A 12847-nucleotide genomic window follows, 5' to 3' on the forward strand; every position below is an offset into this window, starting at 1 on the left:
AACAGCTTTTTGGACCTGACTAAGCCTGGAGCTTAAGTATTGTTCTGGCATCCGTGCTGATTTGGAAATACACTGAACTCCTTAAGCAGTGGGACAATTAGAGGGTTTTTTAAAAATCAGAAATGTAGAGAGCCCATGAATCGAGGCTATTCTGGCTTTTACATAGTGAGTTTGTAAAATCAATCAGAAATTGAAGAGGGCATGAGAGATTTCATTTTAGACTATTCAGTCCCTTATTAATTGTATTGCGGATGGCAACAGAGGAAATGTGTATAGCAGACAAGTCTTTTTTTTCTATTTAGTCTACTGTCTGTTGTTCTGACTTTCCGCTTCCATACAGCTCAGCGCTTGCAGCAGCACAAGTCTAAACCCGAACTGCCAAGAACGTTTTGACTCATCTGTTTTTCTGTTTATTTCAGAAGCTGATAGACTTACTGACTGGCAATCATGTCGGTCAAACTCACATTTATCTCTCCTGGTGATGGGGGTGGTATCAGCAGGAGTTGTTCCTTCACTGGATTCAGCACTGTGCAAAGCAGAAAATTAGCGTAAGTAACACAAAAAGAAAAGCACCTGATTGTTTGGGCAACAGACTTTAGGTACTGTGAATGTATTTTTTTAACCTGAGGCATCTATATGTAGAAGCTGTTCCTTAATTTTTATCTTAAAACTATTGAGTGTTGTCATCGTTCACTGATAAATAGCTATACTTCATACTATCTTACTACTGTACATGGTGTACTTCAGAGGTGGCTAGATTTCAGAGGTTATGTATCAGACTGTTAATAGTGTCCATTTCTTTTAGAAAAATGAAGGGCTGCGATCCTTCCTGCTAGCAGCCGAGTAGTAACTGATGTTTTCTGACTAAAACCTTCTCAATAGTTAAGGTAATTAAAAAGATGGGAATGTTAGTGGTGAATCCTGGCAAAATATGTAACTGAACCCAACTCCAGTTCTCCTGGAGTTATTTAAGCAGAGCAGCATTACATGAGAGGAAGGGCTGGTTTCTGGCAATGCCACAAATGAGAGGAAGGGAGGAATACAAACAGGCCAAGAAGGCAACTCCAAATTTGCTGCTACCAGTAACAGGTCTGTAGTATAGCCAAGGTTGCAGTCCCATCTTCAGTTGAGCTCCATAGTTGCTGAACCATCCTGCACTATTTTCCCTTTTTATCATATATTGTTGTGTCGTATTGCTCTACATAGATAACTGTGCAGGTTTTCCACTAGAAGTCCTCTTGTTCATTTTCTGAATTTAGTGATCCCTGTATAGCCTGTCGAGTGCTTTTAGAAGATATGATATATAAATGGAAAATTAATATAATCTCTGACAATGTGTGCTAGAATAATAACAATGTGAATAATTTAGCAGTATCATATAGAAGTGTTGGAAAGTATGTCTGCAAAAGTATTATACTCAAAAAATCCTATTGTATATCAGTAAATTACCTGACTCAGGTCATAAAATATCTTTTAAAAGAACCAAATGACTGAATTAACCTTTCAGTTAAACCCAGCATGGTAAAGTATGAGCAAAAAAGAAATTCCAGCATGATTGTGGTGTAATCAAGAAGTCTTCACATTTGAATATATTAATTTGTTGTGGAAGTGAAAAATATTATTACACCTAGCAAAGGTCAGACATCTAAAATCACACCGATCACTAAGATCTTGAGAAAAACACTGTCAATAAATTATATAAACAGACTTGAGCTTGAGTACATAGTGGGAGTTCTAGCAGGGAAAGGATCTACCAGGAAAAACAATGAACAGCTGTTTCTCCAACAAAGGCACTGTCCAGCAGGGTAAGAATGCTCCAAACAGAAGAGTTCATATATCCCTTAAGGTTATTCTGTTATTTTTAGCTGCAAAGTTCTTTTTAACCAAATACATCTCTTGATGCATTTTTTATGATGTTGCTTTTCATTAAGTGTTTAGACAGACAGTTTTGTTCACGAATCACTGTAATAAGGAAAATTTGTGTACTAGATACTCAGTCACAGCCCAGTGAACACCCGAGAGCCTTCCCCAGCATGGTGCAGAAATTTTTTAATCACCTTTTCCTAACTTATCTCTCCCTCAGGCACTGTTGCAAAACACAGCAGGAGAGTGCAGGGGCCCTATGCAAGGTCAGTCCAAAGGATGACACACAAATCAGGTCCACATGGAGATTCTTAAGCAGACGCTAAATATACTTTTGCATTTCTTTAGCAACTTCCTTTTGAGGCTCTCAGGCAGACACACTATATCATTTTTCCTCACAATGGTCTCCACGGAAGTAAATGTTATTACTGTTATCTATAAAACGGGAAATCTGATACTTAAATTATGAAGTTCACAAGAGAAAGCAGCAACATAGCATCTATCTTTTAGCTACTGCCCCCAAAAGCCCATGTCAGCCACTTAACTGTTCTTTGAAGTGTATGAAAATGGGATTCTTAACACCAGTGCACTGAGTACATATGGGCTGCATCAGTCAGTAGGAGAGACTAAGGCAAGTGGTGAGTTCTAAATCCCAACCTATCCGAATGCGGTGCTTAGATGCTATACTTTAACTGAAGGGAAATGATTTCCTGAATTTAGGATTTAGAGTCCAGAACGCTGAAGATAAATATCAAAGGCCTTTCCTTTCCAAAAATAAACAAATCCCAGGAGTAATTTGGGCTTTTTAATTATGAAAGATAAAATCATCTTATATCTTCTGCATAGAACCAGATACTATTTCCTTCTTAGCATTAAAGAATTTTAAGTGATGATCCTTCTAGGAGACTCTTTCAACTGCTGTTATTGGCTAGAGTGTCCTTTCCAGAATTATTCTGATGAAACCCTCTCACTTTGCATGTAATACTCAAAGATTCATTGTCTTACAAAAGAAAACAATATTAACATAAGTTTCTAATTTAACAGTTATGTTCCTCATTATAGGTAACCTGAGCTCCAAATGGCCTGGTTAATTAATATGTTAATTAATTAACCCATCACAAAAAACTAAGATAACAATTGGGTTGAAGAAATTAAATATCCTGTAAAGATTGTCAACACCTAATTTGATCAGATTTTTTGCAGATTATATGTTAAAAAATGGAGTTAAGTGGAGATTTAGCACCAGGATAGTTAAAGTAGTTGAGGGTTTCTATAATAGGACTGTGGACAGCTCTCAGGTGTGCTGGGCCTAGGATTTAATCACCAAGCTCAATAATCTTCTTAGGCCTTCAGTCACATGCCTAGAACTTAAAACAGCCGGTGGCTAAGCCTGTTGAAGTTCATCATTTCTCCAGGTGAGCTGAATTTGGGATAGAGAGTATAGAGAAGGTAGAAAGCTTCTCTGAGAGCAACTAGTTGGCTTGGCAGGATTTGGTGGAATGGGAAACTTCTTTAGATAATGTTATTTCAGAGGCTTGACCTACAGGGAGTATTAACAAAACTATATAAAAATAACCAAGACTTAGAGAAGTATATAGCTAGAGGTAAGCCAGCTGGGAGTCTGATAATGTGAAAGAACCATTTGCAGAGAGCTTGTTTTCTGGTTTAAATGTTGTAGATATGTGCAACTAATGGCTTGGGGTGTTCTCTTTAGGTTAGTAGAGAAAAATGCTGTGTGGGGGACTTCTGTTAGAAACAATATTTAATTTTGGTTTTGCACTTGCTTTTAAAAGTAAGTGAGATGTTAGACACTGAAAAAACAGCCTGATAATTGTATCTTATATGCAGTCTGGGGCTTGGTAATTGGCTTTTCTGAAATGTGGTGCAGCTCTACTCTAAGTGATCATTTAAATGGATGGTGAATGCAGGCAGAGAAGTAGCTATTTCTAAAGGCTTTTTATGTTAGCTTTATTGGCTAGACCTTAAGGAGATCAAAAGTTTGTTGCCTCATTTTCCTGGATTGCAGGTGGGAGTCAGAATGGGAATGTCCTTGTCCTGTAGTGTGGCTTACTTTAGTTCTGTAGTTACCCAATAACTGGTGTGAACGTACACACGGAGGCAGGGCCTTAGCAAGCTGCCGTGTGTGTCTGTTAAGACAATTGCTAGCAATATGAACATTGACTTGTTATAAAAATGAGCTTTTATTTTTCTTGCTTAGTGCCTCCCCTACCTTCCCAAAGAAATGGGGACCTGCACAATTTTTCTTTATTTGAAAAAGATAAAAGAGAACTGCTAGGCTTCTCAGAGTCTGCATCAAGCTTGGAGAAGGAGGTGTTTCTTATTGGAATTAGTATTGTTGAAGTCACAAAAGACTTGTAGCTTTTCTGCTCTAGGTATTTAGGGCTGACCCTTAACTTCCTAATGTTATCTGTGAAAGTATTCTCAGGATGTCCAGGAGTGTTCCTCTTTTGAGTAAACACGTATGGAATTGGGAATGTAACTTGTAGCCTGGAAGAATTGTGGCTTAGGTATCACTTTTCTCCCAGGTGATGGGGTTTGCATATTTTCCATATTTCTTTTCTGTCTCTGCAGAAAGTCTCTCAGCAGAAGTTCAGTGAGATCAAGAATGTCCCTGAAATCCCCCAAGGCTTATAATTCCCTGCAGAAGGGGGCAGTCATCTGGGATCCAAAGCCGCTGCAGGTGAAGAAAATTTTTGAAGCTTTGAAGAAAGGACTTAAGTAAGGACTTTAAAAATATTGTAATTTGCCTTTCCTAGTCATGCTGCTTAAGTCTGTGTATCACTGTTCTCTGTCTCCATCTGGCATCTCTAATATATGTAGTTACTTTCCCAGATACTGGCTTGGGACCTTGTGAAACAAGTTTCATTCACTCTCAGACAGCCTGCTTGCAAACAAAGTGCTCTGATGTTTTTGTTTGTTCCTAGTTTGTTACACTTCTCTGAAAGGTCAGTGACAGGTAGAATTCTCTGGGGAGATTCTGCCCCTCTTAGGGAGCAACTGAGCTCTCTGGAGGAAAAGAGGCTTTTGAAGCATGCAGGGTGGCAGGCAGGAAGCCTGCAGATCAAGCAGAGACTTGGATAGGGATTGGACAGCAAGACCTGGGGGTGATTGGCAGAAAGTTTCTGGAGAGGGAGCTGTGTGACTTTGCTTTGAGTCAAAAAGCTGACTTAAAACTAGTCTGAAAGCGAGGGTGTGCCCTGCAAGGACACAGTGGGGAGGCTGCTTCATAAACCATTTCTATTCTCGCTAAGCTAATTAGAAAACACTTAAAGAGATATTCTACTGGGAGGTTTTTTTTGTGGGTAGGTGTTTTTTTTCTTTTAACAGAATTAAATTCTGGAGTTCAAGTGCTCTCTTTCATCTCTGGGTGGCTCATTATAAGGGCAGAGCTGCTCGTCTAAGCAGACCCACCTGAAAACTTCAGCTCACTTGAGGTGATGAAATGGAGCTGTAGTACAACTCCATCTCCTTGTGGCAATGTAAATAACATTATCTTGCTTTACATGTAGTGCTATTTCGGAGTCTTTGTAATGGTTGCTGCACAGTCAGTGTTGCATTAGTATAGACTTGAGTGAAAAGGCTGAAGACCAATTTTGTCTGTTGTCTCTGTTTGGCACATGTGGGGTGTATGCAGCAGACATAACAGAGATCAAAGGATGGGCTGGCAATCTGAATTTAGGGTATTCTGGCTTTGAGGAGGCTGTTGGTTACCTCATAGAAACACTGATGTTATTCAGTGCTGAAATGGCAACTAAAACGTGGATGAGCTTGCTTTCTTGGCCTTATAGACCAGAAAGGGAGTGGTGGTAAGTGCTGTTTGCCTCTATCAGTGGTAGAAACAGATCTGAGAGGTAGCAACCTTTAACCAAGTTCTCAAATCTCATTATATAAAAATACACACCTTAAATTGATGCAGTTAATGTTGAGGGGTCTAGTCTAATATTGTTGGAACTTCATTTACACCCTGAAGCTACTACCAGTATATAGAATACCTTTTCTTGGGTTTGTAAACCCTGCAGCTCTTTCTGCTGGCATCCTACTGACGGTTCCTTCATGTATGTTGCTGCTGTCCTCAGAATTTTGCTACTGTATTAATTCTGACCATAGTTTGTTTTCTTAAACAAAGAACATTAAACACACTGTAATAATACATTGTTAACTCAGATGTGTCATTTTTTTATTCCAATAAAAGACTATAAATTCTTAGCCCTAAAAAATATCAGTCAATGTGTTATTAGTGGATTTTGATTTAAAACAAATAGTGAAACCACATGTTTTTGCAGAGTTGAGAATTTATCAGAGTTTAGGGAGGAGAAACCGTAAAGTGGGTCAGAATTTGTTCCCAGTTCTGCAGAGAATGCCATATGATCAGACTCCTGCCAAAACTGAGTAGCTAACTAATTGACTAAAGTAACCTACAGAAAACAACTGTATCAAATAGCAATGCAAGGTCCAAATTTTAAGTAGATGCAGACTAAGTCCACTTGTGCTGGAGTGACTTGAATTTTTAGTAAGGAACATATTTTATGTGCCTGTTTCTTTATAGCTGTAGCAAATATCTCTTTATTCTGTTAACCATCTGGGTGCCATTCCATCAAGCTAGCAATTCCAACATGCTTAAGTCTCAAAGCAATGCAGCTCTTCTAAAAGGAAGGTGAACTCTTTTCTGCTACCAGCCTTGGCTACTTCTGCACTGAGCTGTTAATAGGCAAGTGTAAAGAGCAGAAAGCTGAATGCTGGAGCCACGGGGTGTCTTGGGGAAACTGGTTTTGTAACAGTAAGAAAATGAAATACATCAAAGCAAATGGGAAAAAGAGCAGCTGTCTAAAATGAAATTATTTTGACTGCTCAGAGACTGTTGTCTTACAGTATTTACCAGGCAACTCTTGTTCCCTTTTAAGCCTAAGGGGAGAAAGTTACCTAGGTCTGCTCTGTATTAAAAGCAAAGCTGGTAGAAAAAACTACCTGTGGCAACTCCCAAGGGACAACCTTTTCATGCAAGCAACTGTATAGAAGCCAACCGGCACCAAGTGCTTCACACCTTGAAAAATAGTTCCCATTCCAGGAAAAAGTAATGGTTACATTAGGAAATTGTCTAGCATACTAAAAGGTGGTATTTGACTGTGTTTGCTAAAACACAATGACACGTGCCCTATGTTACAGGTGGAGGAGTAAATCTGTAACCTTCCATGAAAGGTTCCAGAAGGCCAAAGAGGAATAGAGAAATTGGAAAAGGAGATCAGTGAGCTGGGTTATGCGTGTGTTAGAACTTGCTGTTCTCCTCCTACATCCCTCTTTTCCTCTTGCCTTCAGTGGTACTTATAGCTCTACTGTCTTGTTTCGTTTTGCCTCACATTCTCAATAAAGTCTATCTTTCACTTGAATGATCTGTTTTAGATGAAGGGAAACAAGAAATAGTGAATGTCTGAGTGCAGTGTGTACATGTATATATACCTTATGCAGCAGTGGTGGCCTTGAATTGCATTGCAGCATTCCACATCTTGGAGGAGTAAAAAGGATTCAGGAGGATTCCTAATGTACAGCATCTTTAAATGTTAGGCAATAGTAACCAGCATCTCCTGGCACTCGTTGTGTGCACGTTCCTCAAGCAGTGACTTTGCATTTAGGACAAATATTTGTATATGGAAACCATTCTTTCTCATCTGTTGTCCCATGTTTCCCTATATAGCAATTTGCATCTCTAGAGAGTAAAACAAGAGAAGTCTTCTAGAGAAGGAAGTTGTTTTGTAACATTGTGCTGAAAAATTATTTGTGGAGGTGTTATAATGAGTGCACCAGAATAATGTTGAGTTTTCTTCCTCTCCAGTGAATACTTGGAAGCACATCAGGCTGAACTGGATTATCTCTCTGGTCGACACAAAGACACAAAAAGGAACTCCAGATTGGTAAGATGCTTTTAATGTTAAATACTTAAGTGACTTTAAAAATAAAGTCACAAAAGTAGATCCTCTCTCACATCTGGGACTCCCAGAGGTTTTCCAGTTAAAGCACCGAGGTGAGGTCCAGCAAGGCATCACAATCAGAAATTTACCAAGCAAGTTAGCTCTAGATGTGAGAATTAAACTTGGGATTTCTCATTTTCAGTATCCAGCAGTGTCCTTCAGATCATGTTCCTTTACTGTGATGGTATCTCTTTGTGTCTGTTTAGTGATCAGTGTTTGTACCTGACTCTGTACAGACAGAAATGGTGATAAAGATTGGGCTTTGTTTTCCATAGTTGGTGAATGTGTCCTTGTAACTCGCATTCTGTCATGTTCACAACTCCCTAGAAGTGCTTTCAGCAACAGTGCTAATGTAAAGACAGCTCACAGATCCAACTTTGCCTTTTGTTTGGGAAATAATAGCTAGAGTAAAAAAAAATGGAAAGTCCCACATACTGTGACCAATGTCCAAGTCCTTGATAGAGCTGGTGGTGAGACTCTTACTGTCTCATTTCAAGCATCTCTGCAAACAAACCAACCGATGAAGTTACTTCAGTGTAACTTAGATATGCATAGTGAGTCTTGCAGTAAAAATTAAAGTATTGTTAATATGTATAAATATAAATGCTCTCCTGTTCAGCCTGTGCTATCTCTCTTTCAGGCTTTCTACTATGACCTGGATAAGGTAAGACTTGTGAGGATAAGATGAAATGTTGCAAATAGAGAAAAATGGATGATGTGTCTCCTGTGTTACTTAAAGGCATGTTTAAGAAATAATTTCTCAAGTCCCCCTGCCTCTTTCCTCTCTTCAAAAGCAAATCCGCTCTGTGGAGAGATACATCAGAAAACTGGAGTTTCACATAAGCAAGGTAACATGTTTTATCTCTTGTATATGTAAGGCTTACATTGCTATATAAGCAAACTAAATAGAAAATAATTTGATTATAATTCATCTGAAGGGGAATAATAGTGGGTACTTTCTGAAAGCTGTAACTGCTCTTTTTACAGAAGGAGGGGACTTTTATTTATTGTCTTGAATTCAGGCTGAATGTTGGACACAACCCAACCTGAGTTTGCCTGTGAAACCAGTTTGCATGCTCTGACAGTTTCTTCGGAAGTGCTGCTGTGGGAAGGCTTACATGTTCTCCCCACTGCTTCCCACAAGGGACCCAAGGGGCAGTTCTGTAGAGTGCGTGTCTGCTGGCTGCCACCTGCTTCCAAAGGCATCAAATCTCTCCTCTGACTTAGCTAAAGGTGTAGGTGTTTTAATCTGTATTGAGGGAATCAGTTTCCTGTTCCCCAAGTAACTTTTCCCTGTAGAAAGTGTTACCCTACTCCTTGTCTTCTAGTCTGATAATAGCAGAGGAAATTGTTTCTCAATATCCCATGCTTTTTTGCAGGAATGTTTACAAACTGTTGTACTCTGATCAGTCTGTAAAATGCAGGGGTTGCAGCATTCTCCAATACTGTGGTCGTGGGATTTAGTTGGGTTTTTTGCCAGGAAAGACTGCTGATGTTCCTTTCCAGAACTTATTAAAACTATGCCAGGGTAATTCTTGTTCATTCTTCCCCTGCCTCCTAAATGTTAAAGGTAGAAGAACTCTATGAAGCTTACTGTATCCAGTGCAGACTACGAGATGGGGCCACTAATATGAAACATGCCTTTTCCTTGTCTCCTTCCACCAAAGCCTCCAGAGAGAGCCTAGTGGAGCTTTACAAGAACTTCCAGGAGTGCACAGAGGTAGGAAATATTAGACATGTAACAAAAGCAAAAATGGTACCAGGGCTTGCTGCTGGCTTTTTTTAATGGTGTGGGTTAAAAACTTAACATGTAAACAAAATACAGGTACGTAATGTGAACCAAAGTATGTGAGATAAATACCCTGCAGGCAAAGCTGTTGAATTCTGTGCCCCTCTTTTGCCCTCACTTAACTTGGCTTCATGCGTTCATAAAGACAAGTGAAAAATCGTTTGAATTTCTGCTTTAATACAGGGGTCCATTATGATTTCCACTGGAAGTAATGGGATGAGAATTGAATAATGAATAAGCTATGCTATTTTTATAAAACAAGCAGTGGAAGGTAACTGATAGTGAACTGCTCATGCAGTTCCACTATTCTGTGGAGAGGCATCACGTTTTTCTATCTTAAAAGTAGTATGAGTGGACTCTGTATCAGCCTCCATTAGTGAAAATGTAAGTCTGTGTCCTTTTTTAAAAAAAAAAGCTAAAGTCCTTTAAAGAAAATGGCGTGTATGGGAAGGTAGCTACTCTGTGCTGCTTCTCAGTCATAGTGACCGTTCAGTCTTTCTTCTAGGACATGTGCTTTATAGAAGGGGCATTGGAGGTCCATTTGGGAGAGTTTCACTTGAAGATGAAAGGTAAGTTGCTTTTTTATTTCCTTCAAGACTCATCAATTGATTTTGGGTTTCCTGTGTATCAGTCTGATCCACAGCAAGTCCATTTATCCAATGTCAGTTGTTTCCACTGGCTTTCTGGATGAGACCCTGAACAGAATTTTGTCAAACTTCTGTTTGCTTCCGTGCTATAAAACCAGGTCTGCAATGGTATTTTATATTTGAGTACAAAAGCTGACAAGCTTTCTTTCCTCAGGTCAATTAAAGTTTGTTCTTCTAAGAGTGTTCTGGGCTGATGGCCTAGCTTCTGCACAGGGGGTGTTAGCCAGATAGTCCCTTTATTCATTGCAAGCTGAGGCTTTGGAGGACATTGTAAAATTCTATGAGTATTAAGAGTTTTCCTTCTCTTTTCAGGGCTGGTGGGCTTTGCACGTCTCTGCCCAGGGGACCAGTATGAGGTGCAGTATGCAGTGATTCATTTTGTCCTTTATTTTACTGCTGGGAGTTTGCAGAAGAGGAACAGGAGAGCAAGGGTGCAACATGTAGAAGGCGAGCAGGAAACAGACTGATAAAACTGTGCACTGCTCTGATGAGACCAGTGCTTTGGCCCCTTCACTAGTTACACTGCCCTTTGAGACTGAAGAAGGAAGGATGTGATTCAAGTGTTATGGGAGGGTTTAAAAGATGGCAGTGTCTATCAGAACCAGCATGTCAGGTCTTTGTTTTCGAAGTTGCCCTGGAATCAAGTTAAAGTTGCTGCCCGTTTCTTGGAAGATTGCCCTTGGCATGATTTGAATGCATCTTAGTATCTTACTGAGCTGAACTACTTGTAACAGTTCCAAATGAATTCCAGGGTGCCTTGTATTTCAGTCCTGCTACACTTGCTATGCAACGTAGCTTTGCAGCTCTTCTGAAAGAGGTGGGACGTGTCATCTGGCACTGAGTGAAGGTGTTAAAACCTGCAACCTGAATTCCTGCCTCCAATCTTCTAGCTTTATCCAAGTCTAAATGTATAGTGATCAAAGGAGTGGCTTTGCCTCTGCGGTACTGGAGCAGTGTGAGGCCTATGGGACTGAAAGGGATGTTCTGGGACACGTTGACCCAATATCCTTTTGTCGTCTTGGTTTCTAGGTGTTTGTGCGACTGGGGCGCCAAAAATGGAGGTTGAAAGGCAAGATTGAGACTGATGACAGCCAAACATGGGATGAGGAAGAAAAGATTTTTATACCCAATCTCCATGAGAAGTTTGAAATCAAGGTGTGGTGTATAATGGTTGGATTGGAATCAGTGGGTTAACAGAACTTCTGACATACTGCTTACCTGTTAGGCTACCAACCGTTTGTCAAAATGCTGGAGCCGTTTTATTTTCCTAGCCATGTAGAAATCGTGGTTCATCAATATTCTGCCTACTGAACAGACATCTACTTCTGTTTTTCCTTTGCTCTTGGCACTTGTAACTGTATTAGGGCATCTGCTTTCCCGTGTTCTGGAGTCTGGTATATGTGGCTGGTTTTTTTATAAAAAAAAAAGTCCTAGATCAATATCTGAGATTTTCTAGGGTGAAGTCTAGATGCAGACACAAAAAGATGTATTTGTATATATTATTTATATCACCCATGTGGAATATTAAGTACCTGGAGTTCTGCTCTCTATCGAAAATGAGAAATATTTATATGGAAAATGTATCGTTGCAGATGTGTATGTTTAGAATGTGTAGTTCAAATGTCCCTTTTGCTGAGCGCGCTGCAGATTCTTTCCTCATGTTTTACTCCAGAGGTGCTCTGTATCTGCGAAGAACCAATGGCATTTATACACTAGTACAAACTGTCTGTACTTTATATCTTTATTTAGTGTTCTGACACTTATTGAAGTGCCTCAGAAGAGGTTTATCTTTAACAGTAAGAGACCAGTGCTAGTGGCCTGTGACACGTAGATGACACATTGCTTCCCTCGGGGGAAGCTTGTGGTTTTCATAGACCCTTGTGCAGCTGCCAGTGGCACTGGTTTTGGCACTTACCTAGGAGGTGGAGTTAATCCTTAAACAGCATTTCCACTGTAGTCTGGCAGCTTTTGTGGGCTGGACTCTGCAGCATGACTCCTGTCAACCCAAAAGGAGCTGAGATCGAAGGCTGTGCTGGATCCTATTCTATGAGGAAACTGTGCCAGTGCAGGGTTTCAAGTTTTGGCAGCTGTGTTAAAGCAGCTATTGCAATGTTCCCCTCCTATCTGGCAGCAAGAACTGAGTTACATAGGAGAGACTCTTTGGCATCTTGCCAGCACAGTCTTTGGAAATGCGCTTATAACACGTTTCTGTGCTGCCACTGCACAATGAAGATCAGGTGAGAGGCTAATTCAGATCCCTGTTTTCCCATAAGAGTTGTAAAAACTTCTATTACTTTGTGTGACAATGATAGCTTTACTCTTTTTGTCAGCTTATGAAAGTTCTCCACACCCTCCTGCTCTTACCACTTTGTACTTAATAATCTTTGCCCAGTACAAATGCATAGCAGATTTAAAAAAAAAAATATTTGAGAAGTGCCAAAGAGTGCTCCAAGAGGAGCCTAGCAACATAACTTTTGCTAGCTCTTAAAGGAGATGTGGGCATGGAACTAATTCCCAAAGTGGTCTTTAGGCACTTGTGCTAAAATTCTGTGCTGTGCCTGATG

The 12847-nt window shown here is 39.9% G+C and overlaps 1 protein-coding gene across 1 annotated transcript in view; it reads left to right on the top strand.

Annotated features, from left to right (window-relative positions):
- Positions 1 to 447: 447 nt before the first annotated feature.
- FAM65C (family with sequence similarity 65, member C) overlaps positions 448 to 12847 on the top strand; it is a 30598-nt gene continuing 18198 nt past the window's right edge. Inside the window, 9 exon segments of the mRNA XM_010087448.1 lie at positions 448 to 548; positions 4456 to 4602; positions 7712 to 7790; positions 8488 to 8511; positions 8642 to 8695; positions 9418 to 9567; positions 10142 to 10205; positions 10596 to 10639; positions 11313 to 11438. Coding sequence (XP_010085750.1) covers positions 448 to 548; positions 4456 to 4602; positions 7712 to 7790; positions 8488 to 8511; positions 8642 to 8695; positions 9418 to 9567; positions 10142 to 10205; positions 10596 to 10639; positions 11313 to 11438 — 789 coding nt within the window.

The sequence above is a fragment of the Pterocles gutturalis genome, unplaced genomic scaffold (assembly GCF_000699245.1).
Source record: "Pterocles gutturalis isolate BGI_N339 unplaced genomic scaffold, ASM69924v1 scaffold12311, whole genome shotgun sequence".
Classification (NCBI taxonomy): Eukaryota; Metazoa; Chordata; class Aves; order Pterocliformes; family Pteroclidae; genus Pterocles; species Pterocles gutturalis.